This window comes from Salmo trutta, unplaced genomic scaffold (genome assembly GCF_901001165.1).
Source record: "Salmo trutta unplaced genomic scaffold, fSalTru1.1, whole genome shotgun sequence".
Taxonomy (NCBI): domain Eukaryota; kingdom Metazoa; phylum Chordata; class Actinopteri; order Salmoniformes; family Salmonidae; genus Salmo; species Salmo trutta.
Genome location: NW_021823423.1, coordinates 157,417 through 185,045, shown reverse-complemented (window position 1 = coordinate 185,045; position 27,629 = coordinate 157,417). Strand labels below are relative to the sequence as shown.

At 47.5% G+C, this 27,629-nt stretch overlaps 1 protein-coding gene across 2 annotated transcripts in view; it reads left to right on the top strand.

Moving 5' to 3' along the window:
* The window catches only part of LOC115190904 (transmembrane protein 65-like), a 71,982-nt gene extending 57,470 nt beyond the window's left edge, over positions 1-14,512 (top strand). For both annotated transcript variants that reach the window (XM_029748935.1, XM_029748936.1), the window contains 2 exons: positions 12,758-12,863; positions 14,086-14,512. In XM_029748935.1, the coding sequence (XP_029604795.1) occupies positions 12,758-12,863; positions 14,086-14,232 (253 nt within the window). In that variant the 3' untranslated portion in view covers positions 14,233-14,512. The remainder of the gene's footprint in view (positions 1-12,757; positions 12,864-14,085) is intronic.
* The last annotated feature ends 13,117 nt before the right edge of the window (positions 14,513-27,629 follow it).

Here is a 27,629-nt window from a genome sequence, read left to right as displayed (position 1 = left end):
TTGGTTTGACCTGGGGCTCCACAGCCTCTCCTCTGTTAGCTTGGTTTGACCTGGGGCTCCACAGCCTCTCCTCTGTTAGCTTGGTTTGACCTGGGGCTTCAGCCTCTCCTCTGTTAGCTTGGTTTGACCTGGGACTCCACAGCCTCTCCTCTGTTAGCTTGGTTTGACCTGGGGCTCCACAGCCTCTCCTCTGTTAGCTTGGTTTGACCTGGGGCTCCACAGCCTCTCCTCTGTTAGCTTGGTTTGACCTGGGGCTCCAGTCTCTCCTCTGTTAGCTTGGTTTGACCTGGGACTCCACAGCCTCTCCTCTGTTAGCTTGGTTTGACCTGGGGCTCCAGCCTCTCCTCTGTTAGCTTGGTTTGACCTGGGGCTCCACAGTCTCTCCTCTGTTAGCTTGGTTTGGCCTGGGGCTCCACAGCCTCTCCTCTGTTAGCTTGGTTTGACCTGGGGCTTCAGCCTCTCCTCTGTTAGCTGGTTTGACCTGGGGCTCCACTCTCTCCTCTGTTAGCTTGGTTTGACCTGGGACTCCACAGCCTCTCCTCTGTTAGCTTGGTTTGGCCTGGGGCTCCACAGCCTCTCCTCTGTTAGCTGGTTTGACCTGGGGCTCCAGCCTCTCCTCTGTTAGCTTGGTTTGACCTGGGACTCCACAGCCTCTCCTCTGTTAGCTTGGTTTGACCTGGGGCTCCAGCCTCTCCTCTGTTAGCTTGGTTTGACCTGGGACTCCACAGCCTCTCCTCTGTTAGCTTGGTTTGACCTGGGACTCCACAGTCTCTCCTCTGTTAGCTTGGTTTGACCTGGGACTCCACAGCCTCTCCTCTGTTAGCTTGGTTTGACCTGGGGCTCCAGCCTCTCCTCTGTTAGCTTGGTTTGACCTGGGGCTCCACAGCCTCTCCTCTGTTAGCTTGGTTTGACCTGGGACTCCACAGTCTCTCCTCTGTTAGCTTGGTTTGGCCTGGGGCTCCACAGCCTCTCCTCTGTTAGCTTGGTTTGACCTGGGGCTCCAGCCTCTCCTCTGTTAGCTTGGTTTGACCTGGGACTCCACAGCCTCTCCTCTGTTAGCTTGGTTTGACCTGGGGCTCCAGCCTCTCCTCTGTTAGCTTGGTTTGACCTGGGGCTCCACAGACTCTCCTCTGTTAGCTTGGTTTGACCTGGGGCTCCACAGACTCTCCTCTGTTAGCTTGGTTTGACCTGGGACTCCACAGCCTCTCCTCTGTTAGCTTGGTTTGACCTGGGACTCCACAGCCTCTCCTCTGTTAGCTTGGTTTGACCTGGGACTCCACAGCCTCTCCTCTGTTAGCTTGGTTTGACCTGGGGCTCCACAGCCTCTCCTCTGTTAGCTTGGTTTGACCTGGGGCTCCACAGACTCTCCTCTGTTAGCTTGGTTTGACCTGGGGCTCCAGCCTCTCCTCTGTTAGCTTGGTTTGACCTGGGACTCCACAGCCATCTCCTCTGTTAGCTTGGTTTGACCTGGGACTCCACAGCCTCTCCTCTGTTAGCTTGGTTTGACCTGGGACTCCACAGCCTCTCCTCTGTTAGCTTGGTTTGACCTGGGGCTCCACAGCCTCTCCTCTGTTAGCTTGGTTTGACCTGGGACTCCACAGCCTCTCCTCTGTTAGCTTGGTTTGACCTGGGACTCCACAGCCTCTCCTCTGTTAGCTTGGTTTGACCTGGGGCTCCAGCCTCTCCTCTGTTAGCTTGGTTTGACCTGGGGCTCCACAACCTCTCCTCTGTTAGCTTGGTTTGACCTGGGACTCCACAGCCTCTCCTCTGTTAGCTTGGTTTGACCTGGGACTCCAGTCTCTCCTCTGTTAGCTTGGTTTGACCTGGGGCTCCAGCCTCTCCTCTGTTAGCTTGGTTTGACCTGGGACTCCACAGCCTCTCCTCTGTTAGCTTGGTTTGACCTGGGGCTCCAGCCTCTCTTCTGTTAGCTTGGTTTGACCTGGGGCTCCACAGCCTCTCCTCTGTTAGCTTGGTTTGACCTGGGGCTTCAGCCTCTCCTCTGTTAGCTTGGTTTGACCTGGGACTCCACAGACTCTCCTCTGTTAGCTTGGTTTGACCTGGGGCTCCAGCCTCTCCTCTGTTAGCTTGGTTTGACCTGGGACTTCAGCCTCTCCTCTGTTAGCTTGGTTTGACCTGGGACTCCACAGTCTCTCCTCTGTTAGCTTGGTTTGGCCTGGGGCTCCACAGCCTCTCCTCTGTTAGCTTGGTTTGACCTGGGGCTTCAGCCTCTCCTCTGTTAGCTGGTTTGACCTGGGGCTCCACTCTCTCCTCTGTTAGCTTGGTTTGACCTGGGACTCCACAGCCTCTCCTCTGTTAGCTTGGTTTGGCCTGGGGCTCCACAGCCTCTCCTCTGTTAGCTGGTTTGACCTGGGGCTCCAGCCTCTCCTCTGTTAGCTTGGTTTGACCTGGGGCTCCACAGACTCTCCTCTGTTAGCTTGGTTTGACCTGGGACTCCACAGTCTCTCCTCTGTTAGCTTGGTTTGACCTGGGACTCCACAGCCTCTCCTCTGTTAGCTTGGTTTGACCTGGGGCTCCAGCCTCTCCTCTGTTAGCTTGGTTTGACCTGGGGCTCCACAGCCTCTCCTCTGTTAGCTTGGTTTGACCTGGGACTCCACAGTCTCTCCTCTGTTAGCTTGGTTTGGCCTGGGGCTCCACAGCCTCTCCTCTGTTAGCTTGGTTTGACCTGGGGCTCCACAGACTCTCCTCTGTTAGCTTGGTTTGAACTGGGACTCCACAGCCTCTCCTCTGTTAGCTTGGTTTGACCTGGGACTCCACAGCCTCTCCTCTGTTAGCTTGGTTTGACCTGGGACTCCACAGCCTCTCCTCTGTTAGCTTGGTTTGACCTGGGGCTCCACAGCCTCTCCTCTGTTAGCTTGGTTTGACCTGGGGCTCCACAGACTCTCCTCTGTTAGCTTGGTTTGACCTGGGGCTCCAGCCTCTCCTCTGTTAGCTTGGTTTGACCTGGGACTCCACAGCCTCTCCTCTGTTAGCTTGGTTTGACCTGGGACTCCACAGCCTCTCCTCTGTTAGCTTGGTTTGACCTGGGACTCCACAGCCTCTCCTCTGTTAGCTTGGTTTGACCTGGGGCTCCACAGCCTCTCCTCTGTTAGCTTGGTTTGACCTGGGGCTCCACAGCCTCTCCTCTGTTAGCTTGGTTTGACCTGGGGCTCCACAGCCTCTCCTCTGTTAGCTTGGTTTGACCTGGGGCTCCACAGCCTCTCCTCTGTTAGCTTGGTTTGACCTGGGGCTCCACAGCCTCTCCTCTGTTAGCTTGGTTTGACCTGGGGCTCCAGTCTCTCCTCTGTTAGCTTGGTTTGACCTGGGGCTCCACAGCCTCTCCTCTGTTAGCTTGGTTTGACCTGGGGCTCCACAGCCTCTCCTCTGTTAGCTTGGTTTGACCTGGGGCTTCAGCCTCTCCTCTGTTAGCTTGGTTTGACCTGGGGCTCCACAGCCTCTCCTCTGTTAGCTTGGTTTGACCTGGGGCTCCACAACCTCTCCTCTGTTAGCTTGGTTTGACCTGGGGCTCCAGCCTCTCCTCTGTTAGCTTGGTTTGACCTGGGGCTCCAGCCTCTCCTCTGTTAGCTTGGTTTGACCTGGGGCTCCAGCCTCTCCTCTGTTAGCTTGGTTTGACCTGGGACTCCACAGCCTCTCCTCTGTTAGCTTGGTTTGACCTGGGGCTCCACAGTCTCTCCTCTGTTAGCTTGGTTTGACCTGGGACTCCACAGCCTCTCCTCTGTTAGCTTGGTTTGACCTGGGGCTTCAGCCTCTCCTCTGTTAGCTTGGTTTGACCTGGGGCTCCACAGCCTCTCCTCTGTTAGCTTGGTTTGACCTGGGGCTCCAGTCTCTCCTCTGTTAGCTTGGTTTGACCTGGGGCTCCACAGCCTCTCCTCTGTTAGCTTGGTTTGACCTGGGGCTCCACAGCCTCTCCTCTGTTAGCTTGGTTTGACCTGGGGCTTCAGCCTCTCCTCTGTTAGCTTGGTTTGACCTGGGGCTCCACAGCCTCTCCTCTGTTAGCTTGGTTTGACCTGGGGCTCCACAACCTCTCCTCTGTTAGCTTGGTTTGACCTGGGGCTCCAGCCTCTCCTCTGTTAGCTTGGTTTGACCTGGGGCTCCAGCCTCTCCTCTGTTAGCTTGGTTTGACCTGGGGCTCCAGCCTCTCCTCTGTTAGCTTGGTTTGACCTGGGACTCCACAGCCTCTCCTCTGTTAGCTTGGTTTGACCTGGGGCTCCACAGTCTCTCCTCTGTTAGCTTGGTTTGACCTGGGACTCCACAGCCTCTCCTCTGTTAGCTTGGTTTGACCTGGGGCTTCAGCCTCTCCTCTCCCCTGACTGAATTTAAACAGATAATTTGGTCCCTCTCCCCTGACTGTGCATCCAGCCTGTGAATTATTGAGTTGATCTAGGTCAGGGGTAGGCCAACTAGATTCAGATGTTTTTTTGTCGGAGCAGATGGTCGGGGGGGGGGGGGCTGAACATAGTTCTAATAATCTGTACACTGCAAATTAACCACAACTCAAAAAGAGATTGCATTTGAAAATAACAATAATTTATTACCTTGATTACACTGAGACAAGATGACGTTTCTATTTTTTATTTGCGAGAATACTTAGGAACAGATTTCCTCAATTAAACTCATTTTTAACTTAATTCCTATAGATTTTACAGTCTTTTTTTTTTTTTTACCCAAAACTAACTGAATTGGCCAATGTGGGAGTACATTCCTATGGCTTCGTCCCAAGTGGCACAGACAGCCGGCTGAGTCTGGAATGTTGTCTCTATTGGCCATTCTGGGTCAGACAAGACTCACTTCCTGTTGCCCACTTTATAGGGAATAGTGTCCTTTCAGGATTCTGCTCATGTTCCTGGGCCATCTGTACCACTGCTCTGTCTGGCACTCAGTTGGCATCGTAATGGAGATAGCTGCTCTGTCTGGCACTCTGTTAGCATCATAATGGAGATAGCTGCTCTGTCTGGTACTCTGTTAGCATCATAATGGAGATAGCTGCTCTGTCTGGCACTCAGTTGGCATCATAATGGAGACAGCTGATCTGTCTGGCACTCTGTTAGCATCATAATGGAGATAGCTGCTCTGTCTGGTACTCTGTTAGCATCGTAATGGAGACAGCTGCTCTGTCTGGCACTCTGTTAGCATCATAATGGAGATAGCTGCTCTGTCTGGCACTCTGTTAGCATCATAATGGAGATAGCTGCTCTGTCTGGCACTCTGTTAGCATCGTAATGGAGACAGCTGCTCTGTCTGGCACTCTGTTAGCATCATAATGGAGATAGCTGCTCTGTCTGGCGCTCTGTTAGCATCGTAATGGAGATAGCTGCTCTGTCTGGCACTCTGTTAGCATCATAATGGAGACAGCTGCTCTGTCTGGCACTCTGTTAGCATCATAATGGAGATAGCATCCATCCAACACAGCAACTACATAACACAGTCATAGTACATAACACAGTCATAGTGCATAACACAGCAACTACATAACACAGTCATAGTACATAACACAGCAACTACATAACACAGCCATAGTACATAACACAGTCATAGTGCATAACACAGCAACTACATAACACAGTCATAGTACATAACACAGTCATAGTGCATAACACAGCAACTACATAACACAGTCATAGTACATAACACAGTCATAGTGCATAACACAGCAACTACATAACACAGTCATAGTACATAACACAGTCGTAGTACATAACACAGTCGTAGTACATAACACAGTCGTAGTACGTAACACAGTCGTAGTACATAACACAGTCGTAGTACATAACACAGCCATAGTACATAACACAGCCGTAGTACAAAACACAGTCATAGTACATAACACAGTCGTAGTACATAACACAGCCATAGTCAGTACATTTTTTGTCAGTAAAGAAGTGATCAGCAAAGTCAGTGCCAGTAGGAAGAGAGAATTACAATTTGTATATTTTTGTTAGTTTTTAATGGCGGGGGGAATACTGAGAGGTTTTATTGAAGATAGTCTTTGAAGAGGTAGGGTTTCCAGAAGATGGACAGGGTCTCTGCTCTCCTAGCTTCAGGGGGGAGATGGACAGGGACAGGGTCTCTGCTGTCCTAGCTTCAGGGGGGAGATGGACAGGGACTCTGCTGTCCTAGTTTCAGGGGGAAAATGGACAGGGACTCTGCTGTCCTAGCTTCAGGGGGGAAGATGGACAGGGACTCTGCTGTCCTAGCTTCAGGGGGAAGATGGACAGGGACTCTGCTGTCCTAGCTTCAGGGGGAAGATGGACAGGGACTCTGCTGTCCTAGCTTCAGGGGGAAGATGGACAGGGACTCTGCTGTCCTAGCTTCAGGGGGGAGATGGACAGGGTCTCTGCTGTCCTAGCTTCAGGGGGGAGATGGACAGGGACTCTGCTGTCCTAGCTTCAGGGGGAAGATGGACAGGGACTCTGCTGTCCTAGCTTCAGGGGGAAGATGGACAGGGTCTCTGCACTCCTAGCTTCAGGAGGAAGATGGACAGGGACTCTGCTGTCCTAGCTTCAGGGGGAAGATGGACAGGGACTCTGCTGTCCTAGCTTCAGGGGGGAGATGGACAGGGACTCTGCTGTCCTAGCTTCAGGGGGGGAAGATGGACAGGGACTCTGCTGTCCTAGCTTCAGGAGGAAGATGGACAGGGACTCTGCTGTCCTAGCTTCAGGGGGAAGATGGACAGGGACTCTGCTGTCCTAGCTTCAGGGGGAAGATGGACAGGGTCTCTGCTGTCCTAGCTTCAGGGGGGAAGATGGACAGGGTCTCTGCTGTCCTAGCTTCAGGGGGAAGATGGACAGGGACTCTGCTGTCCTAGCTTCAGGGGGGAGATGGACAGGGACTCTGCTGTCCTAGCTTCAGGGGGAAGATGGACAGGGATTCTGCTGTCCTAGCTTCAGGGGGGAAGATGGACAGGGTCTCTGCTGTCCTAGCTTCAGGGGGGAGATGGACAGGGACTCTGCTGTCCTAGCTTCAGGGGGGGAGATGGACAGGGACTCTGCTGTCCTAGCTTCAGGGGGAAGATGGACAGGGACTCTGCTGTCCTAGCTTCAGGAGGAAGATGGACAGGGTCTCTGCTGTCCTGGCTTCAGGGGGAAGATGGACAGGGACAGGGTTTCTGCTGTCCTAGCTTCAGGGGGGAGATGGGCAGGGACTCTGCTGGCCTAGCTTCAGGGGGGAAGATGGACAGGGACTCTGCTGGCCTAGCTTCAGGGGGGAAGATGGACAGGGACTCTGCTGTCCTAGCTTCAGGAGGAAGATGGACAGGGTCTCTGCTGTCCTAGCTTCAGGAGGAAGATGGACAGGGCCTATGCTGTCCTAGCTTCAGGGGAAGATGTACAGGGACTCTGCTGTCCTAGCTTCAGGGGGAAGATGGACAGGGTCTCTGCTGTCCTAGCTTCAGGGGGGAGATGGACAGGGACTCTGCTGTCCTAGCTTCAGGGGGAAGATGGACAGGGACTCTGCTGTCCTAGCTTCAGGGGGGAGATGGACAGGGACTCTGCTTTCCTAGCTTCAGGGGGAAGATGGACAGGGTCTCTGCTGTCCTAGCTTCAGGGGGAAGATGAACAGGGACTCTGCTGTCCTAGCTTCAGGGGGAAGATGGACAGGGTCTCTGCTGTCCTAGCTTCAGGGGAAGATGGACAGAGACTCTGCTGTCCTAGCTTCAGGGGGAAGATGGACAGGGACTCTGCTGTCCTAGCTTCAGGGGGAAGATGGACAGGGACTCTGCTGTCCTGGCTTCAGGCGGAAGATGGACAGGGTCTCTGCTGTCCTAGCTTCAGGGGGAAGATGGACAGGGTCCCTGCTGTCCTAGCTTCAGGGTGAAGATGGACAGGGACAGGGTCTCTGCTGTCCTAGCTTCAGGGGGAAGATAGACAGGGTCTCTGCTGTCCTAGCTTCAGGGGGAAGATGGACAGGGACTCTGCCGTCCTAGCTTCAGGGGGAAGATGGACAGGGACTCTGCTGTCCTAGCTTCAGGGGGAAGATGGACAGGGACTCTGCTGTCCTAGCTTCAGGAGGAAGATGGACAGGGACTCTGCTGTCCTAGCTTCAGGGGAAGATGGACAGGGACTCTGCTGTCCTAGCTTCAGGGGGGGGGAGATGGACAGGGACTCTGCTGTCCTAGCTTCAGGGGGAAGATGGACAGGGACTCTGCTGTCCTAGCTTCAGGGGGAAGATGGACAGGGACTCTGCTGTCCTAGCTTCAGGGGGAAGATGGACAGGGTCTCTGCTGTCCTAGCTTCAGGGGGGAGATGGACAGGGACTCTGCTGTCCTAGCTTCAGGGGGAGATGGACAGGGACTCTGCTGTCCTAGCTTCAGGGGGGAGATGGACAGGGTCTCTGCTGTCCTAGCTTCAGGGGAAGATGGGCAGGGACTCTGCTGTCCTAGCTTCAGGGGGAGATGGACAGGGTCTCTGCTGTCCTAGCTTCAGAGGGAAGCTCATTCCACCGTCGGAGTGCCAGGACCCAGAAGGGCTGGTGTTGAATAACAGCATGTATTTTGATTAATACATTTTTTCCCATCTTTTTATGATTCTATGCACAGATGTCTGTGCCAGAAGATTTTCTGCTGTGCATATTTACTGGTTGAATTTAATATTTCCATAATTTGTATTATGGTAATTTTGTATTACCATATATCACTCCAGCGGTGAATGGGATTTTTTTCCCTTAAAGCTCAGGACCTGTATTCATACATCTCAGAGTGCTGATCTGGGATCAGTGTTTTAGCTCATAAAGAGGGGATCTTTCCTCTAGTGATCCCTTAAAGCTCAGGACCTGTATTCATACATCTCAGAGTGCTGATCTGGGATCAGTGTTTTAGCTCATAAAGCGGGGATCTTTCCTCTAGTGATCCCTTAAAGCTCAGGACCTGTATTCATACATCTCAGAGTGCTGATCTGGGATCAGTGTTTTAGCTCATAAAGAGGGGATCTTTCCTCTAGTGATCCCTTAAAGCTCAGGACCTGTATTCATACATCTCAGACTGCTGATCTGGGATCAGTGTTTTAGCTCATAAAGCGGGGATCTTTCCTCTAGTGATCCCTTACAGCTCAGGACCTGTATTCATTCATCTCAGAGTGCTGATCTGGGATCAGTGTTTTAGCTCATAAAGAGGGGCGGAGCTGTACAGAATAATGTAGGTGTAGAGGAGACAGTGTAACGCTGACCTGCCACTGTTCCTCAACAGTACAGAATAATGTAGGTGTAGAGGAGACAGTGTAACGCTGACCTGCCACTGTTCCTCAACAGTACAGAATAATGTAGGTGTAGAGGAGACAGTGTAACGCTGACCTGCCACTGTTCCTCAACAGTACAGAATAATGTAGGTGTAGAGGAGACAGTGTAACGCTGACCTGCCACTGTTCCTCAACAGTACAGAATAATGTAGGTGTAGAGGAGACAGTGTAACGCTGACCTGCCACTGTTCCTCAACAGTACAGAATAATGTAGGTGTAGAGGAGACAGTGTAACGCTGACCTGCCACTGTTCCTCAACAGTACAGAATAATGTAGGTGTAGAGGAGACAGTGTAACGCTGACCTGCCACTGTTCCTCAACAGTACAGAATAATGTAGGTGTAGAGGAGACAGTGTAACGCTGACCTGCCACTGTTCCTCAACAGTACAGAATAATGTAGGTGTAGAGGAGACAGTGTAACGCTGACCTGCCACTGTTCCTCAACAGTACAGAATAATGTAGGTGTAGAGGAGACAGTGTAACGCTGACCTGCCACTGTTCCTCAACAGTACAGAATAATGTAGGTGTAGAGGAGACAGTGTAACGCTGACCTGCCACTGTTCCTCAACAGTACAGAATAATGTAGGTGTAGAGGAGACAGTGTAACGCTGACCTGCCACTGTTCCTCAACAGTACAGAATAATGTAGGTGTAGAGGAGACAGTGTAACGCTGACCTGCCACTGTTCCTCAACAGTACAGAATAATGTAGGTGTAGAGGAGACAGTGTAACGCTGACCTGCCACTGTTCCTCAACAGTACAGAATAATGTAGGTGTAGAGGAGACAGTGTAACGCTGACCTGCCACTGTTCCTCAACAGTACAGAATAATGTAGGTGTAGAGGAGACAGTGTAACGCTGACCTGCCACTGTTCCTCAACAGTACAGAATAATGTAGGTGTAGAGGAGACAGTGTAACGCTGACCTGCCACTGTTCCTCAACAGTACAGAATAATGTAGGTGTAGAGGAGACAGTGTAACGCTGACCTGCCACTGTTCCTCAGCAGTACAGAATAATGTAGGTGTAGAGGAGACAGTGTAACGCTGACCTGCCACTGTTCCTCAAACAGTACAGAATAATGTAGGTGTAGAGGAGACAGTGTAACGCTGACCTGCCACTGTTCCTCAACAGTACAGAATAATGTAGGTGTAGAGGAGACAGTGTAACGCTGACCTGCCACTGTTCCTCAACAGTACAGAATAATGTAGGTGTAGAGGAGACAGTGTAACGCTGACCTGCCACTGTTCCTCAACAGTACAGAATAATGTAGGTGTAGAGGAGACAGTGTAACGCTGACCTGCCACTGTTCCTCAACAGTACAGAATAATGTAGGTGTAGAGGAGACAGTGTAACGCTGACCTGCCACTGTTCCTCAACAGTACAGAATAATGTAGGTGTAGAGGAGACAGTGTAACGCTGACCTGCCACTGTTCCTCAACAGTACAGAATAATGTAGGTGTAGAGGAGACAGTGTAACGCTGACCTGCCACTGTTCCTCAACAGTACAGAATAATGTAGGTGTAGAGGAGACAGTGTAACGCTGACCTGCCACTGTTCCTCAACAGTACAGAATAATGTAGGTGTAGAGGAGACAGTGTAACGCTGACCTGCCACTGTTCCTCAACAGTACAGAATAATGCAGATTCTGCGTGTTGACTGAGAGAATCTTCCAGGACTGAATGTGATGCCTGAGAGCCGAGCAGCATTAGTTCTGGTTTTGGGGGATTTCATCACTGGTTATTTGTAGGTATCAGATTTGAGAGAAGACGGTGCTTAAAGTGCTTGGCCTCGTGCTTGCTGCGTGTCCCCATGTGGATGGGAAGTGGGGGGAAGTGGGGGGTTTGGCTGAGAGGTACCTTTTACAAGGGTAAACACTTAGTTTTTTCCAGAACTCTCCATTTCTAACATGTACAGTATGAACACAGAAGTTAAAACCTCTTACATCTACACGTTCCGCTAGCGGAACGTCTGCTCCAATATCCAATGATGGGCGGGGCGCGAAATTCAAACTCCTCTAAATCCGAAAACTTACACTTTTCAAACATATGACTATTTTACAGCTATTTAAAGACAAGACTCTCCTTTATCTAACCAAACTGTCCGATTTCAAAAAGGCTTTACAGCGAAAGCAAAACATTAGATTATGTCAGCAGAGTACCCAGCCAGGAATAATCACACAGCCATTTTTCAAGCTAGCATATCATGTCACATAAACCCAAACCATATCTAAATGCAGCACTAACCTTTGATGATCTTCATCAGATGACACACCTAGGACATTGTGTTATACAATACATGCATGTCTGTTCAATCAAGTTCATATTTATATCAAAAACCAGCTTTTTACATTAGCATGTGACGTTCAGAACTAGCATTCCCACCGAACACTTCCGGTGATTTTACTAAATTACTCACGATAAACGTTCACAAAAAGCATAACAATTATTTTAAGAATTATAGATACAGAACTCCTCTATGCACTCGATATGTCCGATTTTAAAATAGCTTTTCGGATGAAGCACATTTTGCAATAATCTAAGTACATAGCCCGGCGTTACAGGGCTAGCTATTTAGACACCCTGCAAGTTTAGCCTTCACCAAAATCACATTTCCTATAAGAAAAATGTTCTTACCTTGCTTGTTCTTCATCAGAATACACTGCCAGGACTTCTACTTCAATAACAAATGTAGGTTTGGTCCCAAATAATCCATCGTTATATCCAAACAGCGACGTTTTGTTCGTGCGTTCTAGACACTATCCCAACGCTAAATCTCGGCCACGAGCATGACGCAAAATATGACAAAAAATTTCTAAATATTCCATTACCGTACTTCGAAGCATGTCAACCGCTGTTTAAAACCAATATTTATGCAATTTATCTCGTAGAGAAGCGATAATATTCCGACCGGGAATCTGCCTGTCTGTAAACTGAGGAAAAAACCGAAAGCCGGGGGCGGGGCGTGTCACGCGCCTAAGGCTTAGTCCATTGACTGACCACTCAGCTTTTGCTCTCGTGTGCTTCAACCAGGGCTTTGAATTACGTCATTCCTCTTTTTCCCGGGCTATGAGAGGCCATTGTTGACGTGCGAAGTGTCACGTAAGAGCAGAGATCCTTTGTAAACGACAGAGATAATAAAGAAGGGCAAGAAATGTTCAGACAGGGTACTTCCTGAACAGAAGCATCTCAGGTTTTTGCCTGCCATAGGAGTTCTGTTATACTCACAGACACCATTCAAACAGTTTCAGAAACTTTGGAGTGTTTTCTCTCCAAAGCTAATAATTATATGCATATTCCAGTTTCTGGGCAGGACTAATAATCAGATTAAATCGGGTACGTTTTTTATCCAGCCGTGAAATTACTGCCCCCTAGATGTAAGAGGTTATTAATCATGCAGCTGATCAAATGACTTCTGGTTTTACTTGTGGGTTAACAGAGATAATACATTGATGTATGTAACCAAACCTTTTTGTTTGTGCATTAAGGTTGTAACCATGGTATTTTCCTGTGTTAGCCTTGCAGGTTATGTGGAAGCCCTGGCCTGTCGTTGTGGGTTGGTGGGCCCAGACCTGAACCCCAAACAGGCTGACATGTGGCAGACAAGAGTTAGCACCCACAGTGTGAGTCTCTGTCTTATCTCTGAGAGGACGTACACACTGTCTGTCTGTCTGTCTGTCTGTCTCTCTGTCTGTCTCTCTGTCTGTCTCTCTGTCTGTCTCTCTCTCTCTGTCTCTCTGTCTCTCTGTCTCTCTCTCTCTCTCTCTGTCTCTCTCTCTCTGTCAGTCCTCTCTGTGTTGCTTACTTAGTGGATCTGATTGAATAGAGCCCTAAATCAGTCAGAAGTGTCCTACAGAATATGCTTTTGGTTGTGCAGCCATTTCACTGAAGACAGTATTTTATTTGTGAATCCAGCAGTCAAGCTAATAAAAAAATAAATAAACGTTCCTTCACAGAGTCTCTACAGTTTTATTGGCCAAGAGTTGCTTGCAGGTTACGTACTTGTAGCACTGCATATTAAGGGATTAGTGTTAGTATTAGTATTACTATTAGTATTACTATTAGTATTAGTATTAGTATTACAATTAGTGTTAGTATTAGTATTAGTATTAGTATTAATATTACTATTAGTGTTAGTATTAGTATTAATATTACTATTAGTATTAGTATTAGTATTAGTGTTAGTATTAGTATTAGTATTAGTATTAGTGTTAGTATTAGTATTAGTATTAGTGTTAGTATTAGTATTAGTGTTAGTATTAGTATTAGTATTAGTATTAGTATTAGTGTTAGTATTAGTGTTAGTATTAGTATTAGTGTTAGTATTAGTATTACTATTAGTATTAGTGTTACTATTAGTATTAGTATTAGTATTAGTATTACTATTAGTTTTAGTATTAGTATTAGTATTAGTATTAGTGTTAGTATTACTATTAGTATTAGTATTACTATTAGTATTAGTATTAGTATTAGTATTAGTGTTAGTATTAGTGTTAGTATTAGTATTAGTGTTAATATTACTATTAGTATTAGTGTTAGTATTAGTATTAGTATTACTATTAGTATTAGTATTACTATTAGTATTAGTATTAGTATTAGTGTTAGTATTAGTATTAGTGTTAGTATTAGTGTTAGTATTAGTGTTAATATTACTATTAGTATTAGTGTTAGTATTAGTATTAGTGTTAGTATTAGTATTACTATTAGTATTAGTATTAGTATTAGTATTACTATTAGTATTAGTGTTAGTATTAGTATTAGTATTACTATTAGTATTAGTATTAGTATTAGTATTAGGCATCAGAGTAGTAATGAACGTTGTTTCTTGTTTTGTTTTGTCTTCAGGGTAAAGCCATGGGAGTTGCCATCGGCTGCATCTTAGGGATGTTCCCGCTGCTCTTCTTCAACGATGAGAAGAAGAAGGAGGTGCAAAGGGAGGGTGGAGATGGATCACTAGCCTCCATCTCCACTGACAGCAGCAGCAGCAATTGAGACACCTTGACAGAAAGACTTACCTTCTCCGGAAGAGAGAGGACTTGGACTACCGCTACTTCACAACCTAACTACTGCATAATGAATAACCTCAATCTGTTTCTCCAGACAGACAGACCTTCCTAGGTAAACTAGATTACTAACACTACAGTGTAGGAAGCATGACTATTGATGTCAATTGTTGATGTCAATGTCTTAAATAGTTCCTCCTGCAACATTCGAAAGCAGTATGAAGAAAAACAAAACAACAATGATAAATACAAATGGACCACTCTTCCAACCATGTTTTCTGCTGCTTCTTTGGTTTTTTTGTTTTTTTTAAGTTGGTGCAACTTTTATTTTTTGAGTTTGGTGTAACTTAGTCCTAATCAGTTAGCGGTGGCCAGGATGGATTCCTGGTGGACTACACTCAATTCAGTTCAATTGAACTTCAATATCCCTCAAGGGGGATATTCCTGCAACATGTGGAGTAAGTAATCAACATGCTGTGGGCTATTGTCTCTTTAGATTAGATGACAGTGTGAGGAGAGGACAAGGCCAGCTGCTATAGCTAGATAACACATTTACAGAAACTATTCAGTCTTCTGTTAGTATACTGGGGTTGGACCTTTCCTACTGGATTTCATTCCACCTTACTTTCCACTAGCGCTGCGCTACACAGCTGAAATATAACACGGTTCTTATAGCAGCTTCTTCTAACGCTGACTTCAAGTCACCCAGAAATCATTCTGTGCTTCATGTATTTGTATTTGAAAGTATCCATCCCTTTGTTTTGGAGGATTAGGTCTTTGAGTTTGAGTTGAGGAATTTGAGTAACTCTAAGGAGCCTGTGTAACTTGGGAGAGTTTTATATTAGTTGTCACTTTTAGATGTTTGGGACAGTGTACCCCCCGGAGAGGCTTCACTCTGTCAACGAGACCACATTTGGAAGGATGGTCCCATGAGACTAGGGTTGTATGGATACCAGGGGTCAGATTTGGAAGGATGGTCCCATGAGACTAGCGTTGTATGGATACCAGGGGTCAGATTTGGAAGGATGGTCCCATGAGACTAGGGTTGTATGGATACCAGGGGTCAGATTTGGAAGGATGGTCCCATGAGACTAGGGTTGTATGGATACCAGGGGTCAGATTTGGAAGGATGGTCCCATGAGACTAGGGTTGTATGGATACCAGGGGTCAGATTTGGAAGGATGGTCCCATGAGACTAGCGTTGTATGGATACCAGGGGTCAGATTTGGAAGGATGGTCCCATGAGACTAGCGTTGTATGGATACCAGGGGTCAGATTTGGAAGGATGGTCCCATGAGACTAGGGTTGTATGGATACCAGGGGTCAGATTTGGAAGGATGGTCCCATGAGACTAGGGTTGTATGGATACCAGGGGTCAGATTTGGAAGGATGGTCCTATGAGACTAGCGTTGTATGGATACCAGGGGTCAGATTTGGAAGGATGGTCCCATGAGACTAGGGTTGTATGGATACCAGGGGTCAGATTTGGAAGGATGGTCCCATGAGACTAGGGTTGTATGGATACCAGGGGTCAGATTTGGAAGGATGGTCCCATGAGACTAGGGTTGTATGGATACCAGGGGTCAGATTTGGAAGGATGGTCCCATGAGACTAGCGTTGTATGGATACCAGGGGTAAGGGGTGTCACTCATTCCATGGCCCAGTGTCAGCTGGTTTTTTAAGAACAATTAAGACCTAGACAACCAGGTGAGGGGAGTTCCTAACTAACCAATGAAGACCCAGACAACCAGGTGAGGGGAGTTCCTAACTAACCAATGAAGACCCAGACAACCAGGTGAGGGGAGTTCCTAACTAACCAATGAAGACCCAGACAACCAGGTGAGGAGAGTTCCTAACTAACCAATGAAGACCTAGACAACCAGGTGAGAGGAGTTCCTAACTAACCAATGAAGACCTAGACAACCAGGTGAGGAGGGGAGTTCCTAACTAACCAATGAAGACCTAGACAACCAGGTGAGAGGAGTTCCTAACTAACCAATGAAGACCTAGACAACCAGGTGAGAGGAGTTCCTAACTAACCAATGAAGACCTAGACAACCAGGTGAGGAGGGGAGTTCCTAACTAATCAGTGACCTTACTTGATCAATCAAGTACAAACGAGGAGCAAAAACCCGCAGACACTCGGCCCATAGACATAGAATGGAACGAGTCTGACCACGGTGGTATAGGTGGACAGCTGTAGTTTTATTGAGTGCAGGGCACATAATCCTACCACCAGAGGGCGTTGTTGAGCCAACTCACCCAAGCATGACTGTCTGTGTGCATTATCCACATGGCTTGGCCATTGGTTGTGGAAACTCTCATCTTAACATGCACACGCCTGTAATCTGGTCTCTTATCTGGGTATTGAGCAGTATATGGAAAACAAGCCTACTCACAGCCTCTAGAACTCTGTTGATATCATATACACTAGGCTTCCCCTTCTAGAACTCTGTTGATATCATATACACTAGGCTTCCCCTTCTAGAACTCTGTTGATATTATATACACTAGGCTTCCCCATCTAGAACTCTGTTGATATCATATACACTAGGCTTCCCCTTCTAGAACTCTGTTGATATCATATACACTAGGCTTCCCCTTCTAGAACTCTGTTGATATCATATACACTAGGCTTCCCCATCTAGAACTCTGTTGATATCATATACACTAGGCTTCCCCTTCTAGAACTCTGTTGATATCATATACACTAGGCTTCCCCTTCTAGAACTCTGTTGATATCATATACACTAGGCTTCCCCTTCTAGAACTCTGTTGATATCATATACACTAGGCTTCCCCTTCTAGAACTCTGTTGATATCATATACACTAGGCTTCCCCTTCTAGAACTCTGTTGATATCATATACACTAGGCTTCCCCTTCTAGAACTCTGTTGAGTAGCAGTACAGTCCCAGTAACCTCCACTAACAGTACAGTCCCAGTAACCTCCACTAGCAGTACAGTCCCAGTAACCTCCACTAACAGTACAGTCCCAGTAACCTCCACTAACAGTACAGTCCCAGTAACCTCCACTAACAGTACAGTCCCAGTAACCTCCACTAACAGTACAGTCCCAGTAACCTCCACTAACAGTACAGTCCCAGTATTCTCCACTAACAGTACAGTCCCAGTAACCTCCACTAGCAGTACAGTCCCAGTAATCTCCACTAACAGTACAGTCCCAGTAACCTCCACTAGCAGTACAGTCCCAGTAACCTCCACTAACAGTACAGTCCCAGTAACCTCCACTAACAGTACAGTCCCAGTAACCTCCACTAGCAGTACAGTCCCAGTAATCTCCACTAACAGTACAGTCCCAGTAACCTCCACTAGCAGTACAGTCCCAGTAACCTCCACTAACAGTACAGTCCCAGTAACCTCCACTAACAGTACAGTCCCAGTAACCTCCACTAGCAGTACAGTCCCAGTAACCTCCACTAGCAGTACAGTCCCAGTAACCTCCACTAACAGTACAGTCCCAGTAACCTCCACTAGCAGTACAGTCCCAGTAACCTCCACTAACAGTACAGTCCCAGTAACCTCCACTAACAGTACAGTCCCAGTAAACTCCACTAGCAGTACAGTCCCAGTAACCTCCACTAACAGTACAGTCCCAGTAACCTCCACTAGCAGTACAGTCCCAGTAATCTCCACTAACAGTACAGTCCCAGTAATCTCCACTAGCAGTACAGTCCCAGTAACCTCCACTAACAGTACAGTCCCAGTAACCTCCACTAACAGTACAGTCCCAGTAACCTCCACTAGCAGTACAGTCCCAGTAACCTCCACTAGCAGTACAGTCCCAGTAACCTCCACTAACAGTACAGTCCCAGTAACCTCCACTAGCAGTACAGTCCCAGTAACCTCCACTAACAGTACAGTCCCAGTAACCTCCACTAACAGTACAGTCCCAGTAACCTCCACTAACAGTACAGTCCCAGTAACCTCCACTAGCAGTACAGTCCCAGTAAACTCCACTAGCAGTACAGTCCCAGTAAACTCCACTAGCAGTACAGTCCCAGTAACCTCCACTAGCAGTACAGTCCCAGTAACCTCCACTAACAGTACAGTCCCAGTAACCTCCACTAACAGTACAGTCCCAGTAACCTCCACTAACAGTACAGTCCCAGTAACCTCCACTAGCAGTACAGTCCCAGTAACCTCCACTAACAGTACAGTCCCAGTAATCTCCACTAACAGTACAGTCCCAGTAACCTCCACTAGCAGTACAGTCCCAGTAACCTCCACTAACAGTACAGTCCCAGTAACCTCCACTAACAGTACAGTCCCAGTAACCTCCACTAGCAGTACAGTCCCAGTAACCTCCACTAGCAGTACAGTCCCAGTAACTTCCACTAGCAGTACAGTCCCAGTAACCTCCACTAACAGTACAGTCCCATTAACCTCCACTAACAGTACAGTCCCAGTAACCTCCACTAACAGTACAGTCCCAGTAACCTCCACTAACAGTACAGTCCCAGTAACCTCCACTAACAGTACAGTCCCAGTAACCTCCACTAACAGTACAGTCCCAGTAACCTCCACTAACAGTACAGTCCCAGTAACCTCCACTAACAGTACAGTCCCAGTAACCTCCACTAACAGTACAGTCCCAGTAACCTCCACTAGCAGTACAGTCCCAGTAACCTCCACTAACAGTACAGTCCCAGTAACCTCCACTAACAGTACAGTCCCAGTAACCTCCACTAACAGTACAGTCCCAGTATCTCCACTAACAGTACAGTCCCAGTAACCTCCACTAACAGTACAGGTTCATCATCTGCCTGCCTTTATATCTATGGTTTTGTCCCAAATGGCAGCCTTTTCCCTAAATAGTGCACTACTTTTTTCCAGAGCCCTATGGTGATTCATATTGATGCCTCATTCATTCACACTGAGGTGCCCTTATCTTCTCTCTGTTGCGCTCTCTCTCTCTCTGTCTCTCTCTTTCTCTCTCTCTCTCTGTTTCTCTCTCTCTCCCTCTGTTTCTCTCTCTCTCTCTCTCTGTTTCTCTCGCACTCTGTTTCTCTCTCTCTCCCTCTGTTTCTCTCTCTCTCTCTGTCTCTCTCTGTTTCTCTCTCTGTTTCTCTCTCTGTTTCTCTCTCTGTTTCTCTCTCACTCTCTGTTTCTCTCTCTGTCTCTCTCTCCCTCTGTTTCTCTTTGTGTTTCTCTCTCTCTGTTTCTCTCTCTGTTTCTCTCTCTCTGCTTCTCTCTCTCTCTCTGTCTCTCTCGCTCTCTCTGTGTTTCCTCTCTCTGTCTCTCTAACTCTCCGTTTCTCTCTCTGTCTCTGTTTCTCTCTCTCTGTTTCTCTCTCTCTGTTTCTCTCTCTCTCTGACAGCCTCCTTCAGTGATTATTAAAGCAGTTGTATGAGACAGACGGTATACTACCTTTGGGAACAGATTGTTTCAGAGTTACTGTGTGAGATGAGAGAGAGGGAGAGAGAGGGGGAGAGAGAGGGAGAGAGAGACAGAGACAGAAACAGACAGACAGAGACCATGAGAAGGCCTATAATTTAGCCACAGAGGATCAATAGCTTCTTGTTTTAATTGCCGAGCTGTGGATTGTAGCTCAATAACAAGAGGTATCCTACAGTCAGGAACGCGCGGCAAATCTGTCAGTGGGAAAAACAGCACGCAGACAAAAACAGGCCTTTCGCAATATTTCAAATACAATCGAATACAATGGCTCCTGCTGAAAACACTCTGCTGTAGGCTGCCAACATATTAGATCAACTTCCAAATATTCTTTTACAAAAGAGAGAGAAGCTTTTGGCACGAGCCCATCGACCATCACCAGCCAGTGAGCTGTGCATCATGGGGGGCGAGTCAGTGAAACTGGAAGGCATTATTAGGACTGTCATTTCCTCCTCCTATTGTAACCTACAACGTGTCTCCACACACCGAGGCCTGGGCTAGTGATGGATTCAAGACAAGGTGGTTTTTATTGATCTCTGATTCTCCGTTTGTCAGTGTCATAGTAGCCTGCCGTTTCCATCATTTGTGCTGTATAAAAAAAAATATTCTGGCAAAGTCTCCAGTCATGTAAATAGATGTAAAATTTAATGTAATGCATTTATAAAAGGCCAGCATTTTCCCCGGACCCTGGGCTACTAAAAATTGTTCCCCATGTGTGCAACTTGTGTAAGTGCCTCTACTCTACTGCTATATGCCACAAAGCAAATGTGATGATATGCATTAAATGCTTTATTATAAAGGTGATTTCTCTCTCTCCTGCGTTCTGCTACCTCAGAACTCCCCAGGACACCCCCTCTAGCACTCACTTGTTTTGTTCTGGCGCCTCCCAATATACAAATTAAGCACTGGTCTGAAGATATTATTAAAAATGTTTAAAAAAGTTATTCATGTGATTTTGAAGGAAACTATTAAGCACAAAGATCTCATTAGGAAGGAAGGAAGGAAGGAAGGAAGGAAGGAAGGAAGGAAGGAAGGAAGGAAGGAAGGAAGGAAGGAAGGAAGGAAGGAAGCGTTGTATTTATCTTATCCGTTTGTGTTTGGTCATTCTTAATGAGTTTCAACTCAACAAAGGACTGATTATCATTCTAGGTTCTGTAGAAGAAAACAAACTCAGTTATTGTAACACTATGATGCAGAACTGAGCATTAAAATGTTTTTTTTTGCTTTAAATTACATTTTATATTGGCATGATTTGGATTGTATTTATTTTATACAGATGTTATTATGATGTTGGATCCTACATAGCGATTGAAGGGTCTGTGTTAAGTAGGAAAAGGTATTCAGTAATTATTTATTTTGTTACATTGTGAGGCAGATTGACCCTGAAATGCTGAATATATCCTTTGCATGTACTGTAGAATGAAGAAGCTGTACATGTTACACTGTCACAAACAACCTCCTCCATTTTGGACTTTCAGAATACGGAAAACATCTTCTCCCATCATTCCAATGGAAATGCTCTGTTTTATTTTGGGGATAACTCGATAACGCCGTAGCTGCATGCTAATCATGAAACTAATTGATCATTTTAATTGTTAGGCTGAGTGAAATGTTGGACTTTTAGTATATCTGTAAATACAACAGTAGAGCACATAACAACAGGTTTATTTGGGGGGGGGGGGGGACTAAGTCACTTCATTGTTTAGTAGCAATAAACATCTTCAAACTCCCTATTTGGTGTAGTAACCTGGCGGTGCCTCTGTATTCTACACAGTGAACATGTCAACCTTTTATGTTCAGACGAGTCATTTCATCATTAGATGTGTCTGTTCTTAATGTTCTCCGTTGGGCTTCATAACAGAACCACTGTTATCTTTTTTTGGAATGTGCTGGTTGACAACAATCAATGTTGCAATTCACCAAAACACATTTTATTTTTTGTATTTATGTTTTTATGAACTTTACTAGCTTTACTGTAAAACCATTATCCACGTTATGTTTGGGAGATACATTCCAACACAGAACACTACACAGGTCCCAGATCTGTTTGTGCTTTAGCCATAATGGCACGGAAATATCGATAGTCAGAGGAGTAGGCTAAAGAACATACAGATCTGGGACCAGGTTATAAACAAACACATTGTCTGCGCTCCAAATGGCATCCTAGTCCTTATTTAGTACACTACTTCAGAGACCTCGGGGCCACGGTCAAAGGTAAGTAGCCTTGCACAAGCCAGAACGGCTCATAGGACCAGGCGCCAATCTCCTGTTTCTGTAGTGAGACAGCTTGATGTACCAGGACACCCCCTGGACAGGACACTAGTCTATCTCCTGTTTCTGTAGTGAGACAGCTTGATGTACCAGTACACCCCCTGGACAGGACACTAGTCTATCTCCTGTTACTGTAGTGAGACAGCTTGATGTACCAGTACACCCCCTGGACAGGACACTAGTCTATCTCCTGTTACTGTAGTGAGACAGCTTGATGTACCAGTACACCCCCTGGACAGGACACTAGTCTATCTCCTGTTTCTGTAGTGAGACAGCTTGATGTACCAGTACACCTCCTGGACAGGACACTAGTCTATCTCCTGTTTCTGTAGTGAGACAGCTTGATGTACAGTACACCCCCTGGACAGGACACTAGTCTATCTCCTGTTTCTGTAGTGAGACAGCTTGATGTACCAGTACACCCCCTGGACAGGACACTAGTCTATCTCCTGTTTCTGTAGTGAGACAGCTTGATGTACCAGTACACCTCCTGGACAGGACACTAGTCTATCTCCTGTTTCTGTAGTGAGACAGCTTGATGTACTAGTACACCCCCTGGACAGGACACTAGTCTATCTCCTGTTTCTGTAGTGAGACAGCTTGATGTACCAGTACACCCCCTGGACAGGACACTAGTCTATCTCCTGTTTCTGTAGTGAGACAGCTTGATGTACCAGTACACCCCCTGGACAGGACACTAGTCTATCTCCTGTTACTGTAGTGAGACAGCTTGATGTACCAGTACACCCCCTGGACAGGACACTAGTCTATCTCCTGTTACTGTAGTGAGACAGCTTGATGTACCAGTACACCCCCTGGACAGGACACTAGTCTATCTCCTGTTTCTGTAGTGAGACAGCTTGATGTACCAGTACACCCCCTGGACAGGACACTAGTCTATCTCCTGTTACTGTAGTGAGACAGCTTGATGTACCAGTACACCCCCTGGACAGGACACTAGTCTATATCCTGTTTCTGTAGAGCGAGGCAGCTTGATGTACCAGGACACCTCCTGGACAGGACACTAGTCTATCTCCTGTTTCTGTAGTGAGACAGCTTGATGTACCAGGACACCCCCTGGACAGGACACTAGTCTATCTCCTGTTTCTGTAGTGAGGCAGCTTGATGTACTTGTACACCCCCTGGACAGGACACTAGTCTATCTCCTGTTTCTGTAGTGAGGCAGCTTGATCTACCAGTACACCCCCTGGACAGGACACTAGTCTATCTCCTGTTTCTGTATTGAGACAGCTTGATGTACTAGTACACCTGGACAGGACACTAGTCTATCTCCTGTTTCTGTAGTGAGGCAGCTTGATGTACCAGTACACCCCCTGGACAGGACACTAGTCTATCTCCTGTTTCTGTAGTGAGGCAGCTTGATGTACCAGTACACCCCCTGGACAGGACACTAGTCTGTCGCAGGGTCTTACCCCCAATCTAGCTCATTAATGCTGAGGGCCAAGCGGAGACTCATTGGGTCTCATTTTTACAGTCTTTGGTGTGACTCGGCCGGCGATCGAATTCCCAACCTTCCAATCTCAGGGCGGACACTCTACCCACAAGGCCACTGAGTTGGTCAAACGTCATGTACTGTAAATGGAAAAGGGTGGCATTTGGGATACACTCCTCCTCCTCTTCCTCCTTCTCTTCCTCAATAACTACCTACAGACTGTACTACAGGATGCTGCTGTCTGATAGACACAGCACACAACCCATTCCTCTAGGATCAGTAGAGACATCTCTGATACAGACACAACCCATTCCTCTAGGACCAGTAGAGACATCTCTGATACAGACACAACCCATTCCTCTAGGACCAGTAGAGACATCTCTGATACAGACACAACCCATTCCTCTAGGACCAGTAGAGACATCTCTGATACAGACACAACCCATTCCTCTAGGATCAGTAGAGACATCTCTGATACAGACACAACCCATTCCTCTAGGACCAGTAGAGACATCTCTGATACAGACACAACCCATTCCTCTAGGACCAGTAGAGACATCTCTGATACAGACACAACCCATTCCTCTAGGATCAGTAGAGACATCTCTGATACAGACACAACCCATTCCTCTAGGACCAGTAGAGACATCTCTGATACAGACACAACCCATTCCTCTAGGATCAGTAGAGACATCTCTGATACAGACACAACCCATTCCTCTAGGACCATCTCAGTAGAGACATCTACCCATGTTATAATCATGAGGTTATCCATGTATTATAATCTGTTTATGTAAAAAGAAGATATTACAGACACACATGCAATCTATTGTAATTTACATCTACAGACACACATGCAATCTATTGTAATTTAAATCCTGAGGTTGAAAGTGGAAATGAAGAACGTCCAATACAATGACAGTGTTTCTCTGTGTTGTCATTTTGTCTTTTTTATCTTTTAACTTCCATCTATTTGGTGCATGACTGTCTGCTTGGCCAGTCTCCTCGAGACTGTCTACTTGGCCAGTCTCCTCATGACTGTCTGCTTGGCCAGTCTCCTCCTGACTGTCTGCTTGGCCAGTCTCCTCCTGACTGTCTGCTTGGCCAGTCTCCTCGTGACTGTCTGCTTGGCCAGTCTCCTCGTGACTGTCTGCTTGGCCAGTCTCCTCGTGACTGTCTGCTTGGCCAGTCTCCTCCTGACTGTCTGCTTGGCCAGTCTCCTCATGACTGTCTGCTTGGCCAGTCTCCTCCTGACTGTCTGCTTGGCCAGTCTCCTCCTGACTGTCTGCTTGGCCAGTCTCCTCGAGACTGTCTGCTTGGCCAGTCTCCTCGTGACTGTCTGCTTGGCCAGTCTCCTCATGACTGTCTGCTTGGCCAGTCTCCTCCTGACTGTCTGCTTGGCCAGTCTCCTCGTGACTGTCTGCTTGGCCAGTCTCCTCGTGACTGTCTGCTTGGCCATTCTCCTCCTGACTGTCTGCTTGGCCAGTCTCCTCGTGACTGTCTGCTTGGCCAGTCTCCCCCTGACTGTCTGCTTGGCCAGTCTCCTCATGACTGTCTGCTTGGCCAGTCTCCTCCTGACTGCCTGCTTGGCCAGTCTCCTCCTGACTGTCTGCTTGGCCAGTCTCCTCGTGACTGTCTGCTTGGCCAGTCTCCTCATGACTGTCTGCTTGGCCAGTCTCCTCCTGACTGTCTGCTTGGCCAGTCTCCTCCTGACTGTCTGCTTGGCCAGTCTCCTCCTGACTGTCTGCTTGGCCAGTCTCCTCCTAACTGTCTGCTTGGCCAGTCTCCTCCTGACTGTCTGCTTGGCCAGTCTCCTCGTGACTGTCTGCTTGGCCAGTCTCCTCGTGACTGTCTGCTTGGCCAGTCTCCTCCTGACTGTCTGCTTGGCCAGTCTCCTCGTGACTGTCTGCTTGGCCAGTCTCCTCCTGACTGTCTGCTTGGCCAGTCTCCTCGTGACTGTCTGCTTGGCCAGTCTCCTCCTGACTGTCTGCTTGGCCAGTCTCCTACTGACTGTCTCCTTGGCCAGTCTCCTCCTGACTGTCTGCTTGGCCAGTCTCCTCCTGACTGTCTGCTTGGCCAGTCTCCTCATGACTGTCTGCTTGGCCAGTCTCCTCCTGACTGTCTGCTTGGCCAGTCTCCTCCTGACTGTCTGCTTGGCCAGTCTCCTCGAGACTGTCTGCTTGGCCAGTCTCCTCCTGACTGTCTGCTTGGCCAGTCTCCTCCTGACTGTCTGCTTGGCCAGTCTCCTCGTGACTGTCTGCTTGGCCAGTCTCCTCGTGACTGTCTGCTTGGCCAGTCTCCTACTGACTGTCTGCTTGGCCAGTCTCCTACTGACTGTCTGCTTGGCCAGTCTCCTCGTGACTGTCTGCTTGGCCAGTCTCCTCGTGACTGTCTGCTTGGCCAGTCTCCTCCTGACTGTCTACTTGGCCAGTCTCCTCGTGACTGTCTGCTTGGCCAGTCTCCTCCTGACTGTCTGCTTGGCCAGTCTCCTCGTGACTGTCTGCTTGGCCAGTCTCCTCCTGACTGTCTGCTTGGCCAGTCTCCTCAGACAACTCTCTCCATACTTTCACCCGATCTAGAATTGCTCCAGAGGAGCAGCATTCATAACAGACTAAACAGTATGAATCAGTCTCTCTATGGCCCTAGTGGCTCAGCGAGTCATCTTCAAAGTAGGTCAAAGGCATTGTCTATGACTACTGGGTATTTTGGGGCTTCAGTTGGCTCTGTGTTTCAAAACACTCCCTGTACTTGTGATGCTCAGCCAAGACTCAGCCAGGACTCAGCCAGGACTCAGCCAAGACTCAGCCAGAACTCAGCCAGAACTCAGCCAAGACTCAGCCAGGAGTCAGCCAGGACTCAGCCAGGACTCAGCCAAGACTCAGCCAGGACTCAGCCAGGACTCAGCCAAGACTCAGCCAAGACTCAGCCAAGACTCAGCCAAGACTCAGCCAGGACTTAGCCAGGACTCAGCCAGAACTCAGCCAAGACTCAGCCAAGACTCAGCCAGGACTCAGCCAGGACTCAGGAGAAGTAAACAAGAGCTGGTGTTGTCTGTCTGCTGCCTGGTGAGGGGTGGTCCTGTCATAGTAATGGACGATGTGGTCTCTCTCTCTCTATGTCTTTATATATATACCCCATTTCTCTCTCTCTCTCTCTATACCATCTCTCTCTATATATACAGTATATATACACTGCTCCAAAACTGCCATAAAAAAAGCCAGACTACGGTTTGCAACTGCACATGGGGACAAAGGTTGTACTTTTTGGAGAAATGTCCTCTGGTCTGATGAAACAAAAATAGAGCTGTTTGGCCATAATGACCATCATTATGTTTGGAGGAAAAGGGGGGAGGCTTGTAATCCGAAGAACACCATCCCAACCGTGAAGCACGGGGGTGGCAGCATCATGTTGTGGGGGTGCTTTGCTGCAGGAGGGACTGGTGCACTTCACAAAATAGATGGCATCATGAGGCAGGAAAATTATGTGGATATATTGAAGCAACATCTCTAGACATCAGTCAGGAAGTTAAAGCTTGGGTGCAAATGGGTCTTCCAAATGAACAATGACCCCAAGCATACTTCCAAAGTTGTGGCAAAATGGCTTAAGGACAACAAAGTCAAGGTATTGGAGTGGCCATCACAAAGCCCTGACCTCAATCCTATAGAACATTTGTGGGCAGAACTGAAAAAGCGTGTGTGAGCAAGGAGGCCTACAAACCTGACTCAGTTACACCAGCTCTGTCAGGAGGAATGGGCCAAAATTCACCCAACTTATTGTGGGAAGCTTGTGGAAGGCTACCCGAAACGTTTGACCCAAGTTAAACAATTTAAAGGCAATGCTACCATGTACTAATTGAGTGTATGTAAACTTCTGACCCACTGGGAATGAGATGAAAGAAATAAAAGCTGAAATAAATTATTCTCTCTACTATTATTCTGACATTTCACATTCTTATAATAAACTGATGATCCTAACTGACCTAAGACAGGGAATTTTTACTAGGATTAAATGTCAGGAATTGTGAAAAACTGAGTTTAAATGTATTTGGCTAAGGTGTATGTAAACTTCCGACTTCAACTGTATATGTACAGTCAATGAGTCAATGATCTCTATCTGTTAGTCCTGTAATTTGTTGACTTCATTAGGCCTTAAATTAACATAATTTTGGTCTCTAGCTGATTATTTAGATTTCTCCTCTCTCTCTCTCTCCTCTCTCCTCTCTCTCTCTCTCCTCTCCTCTCTCTC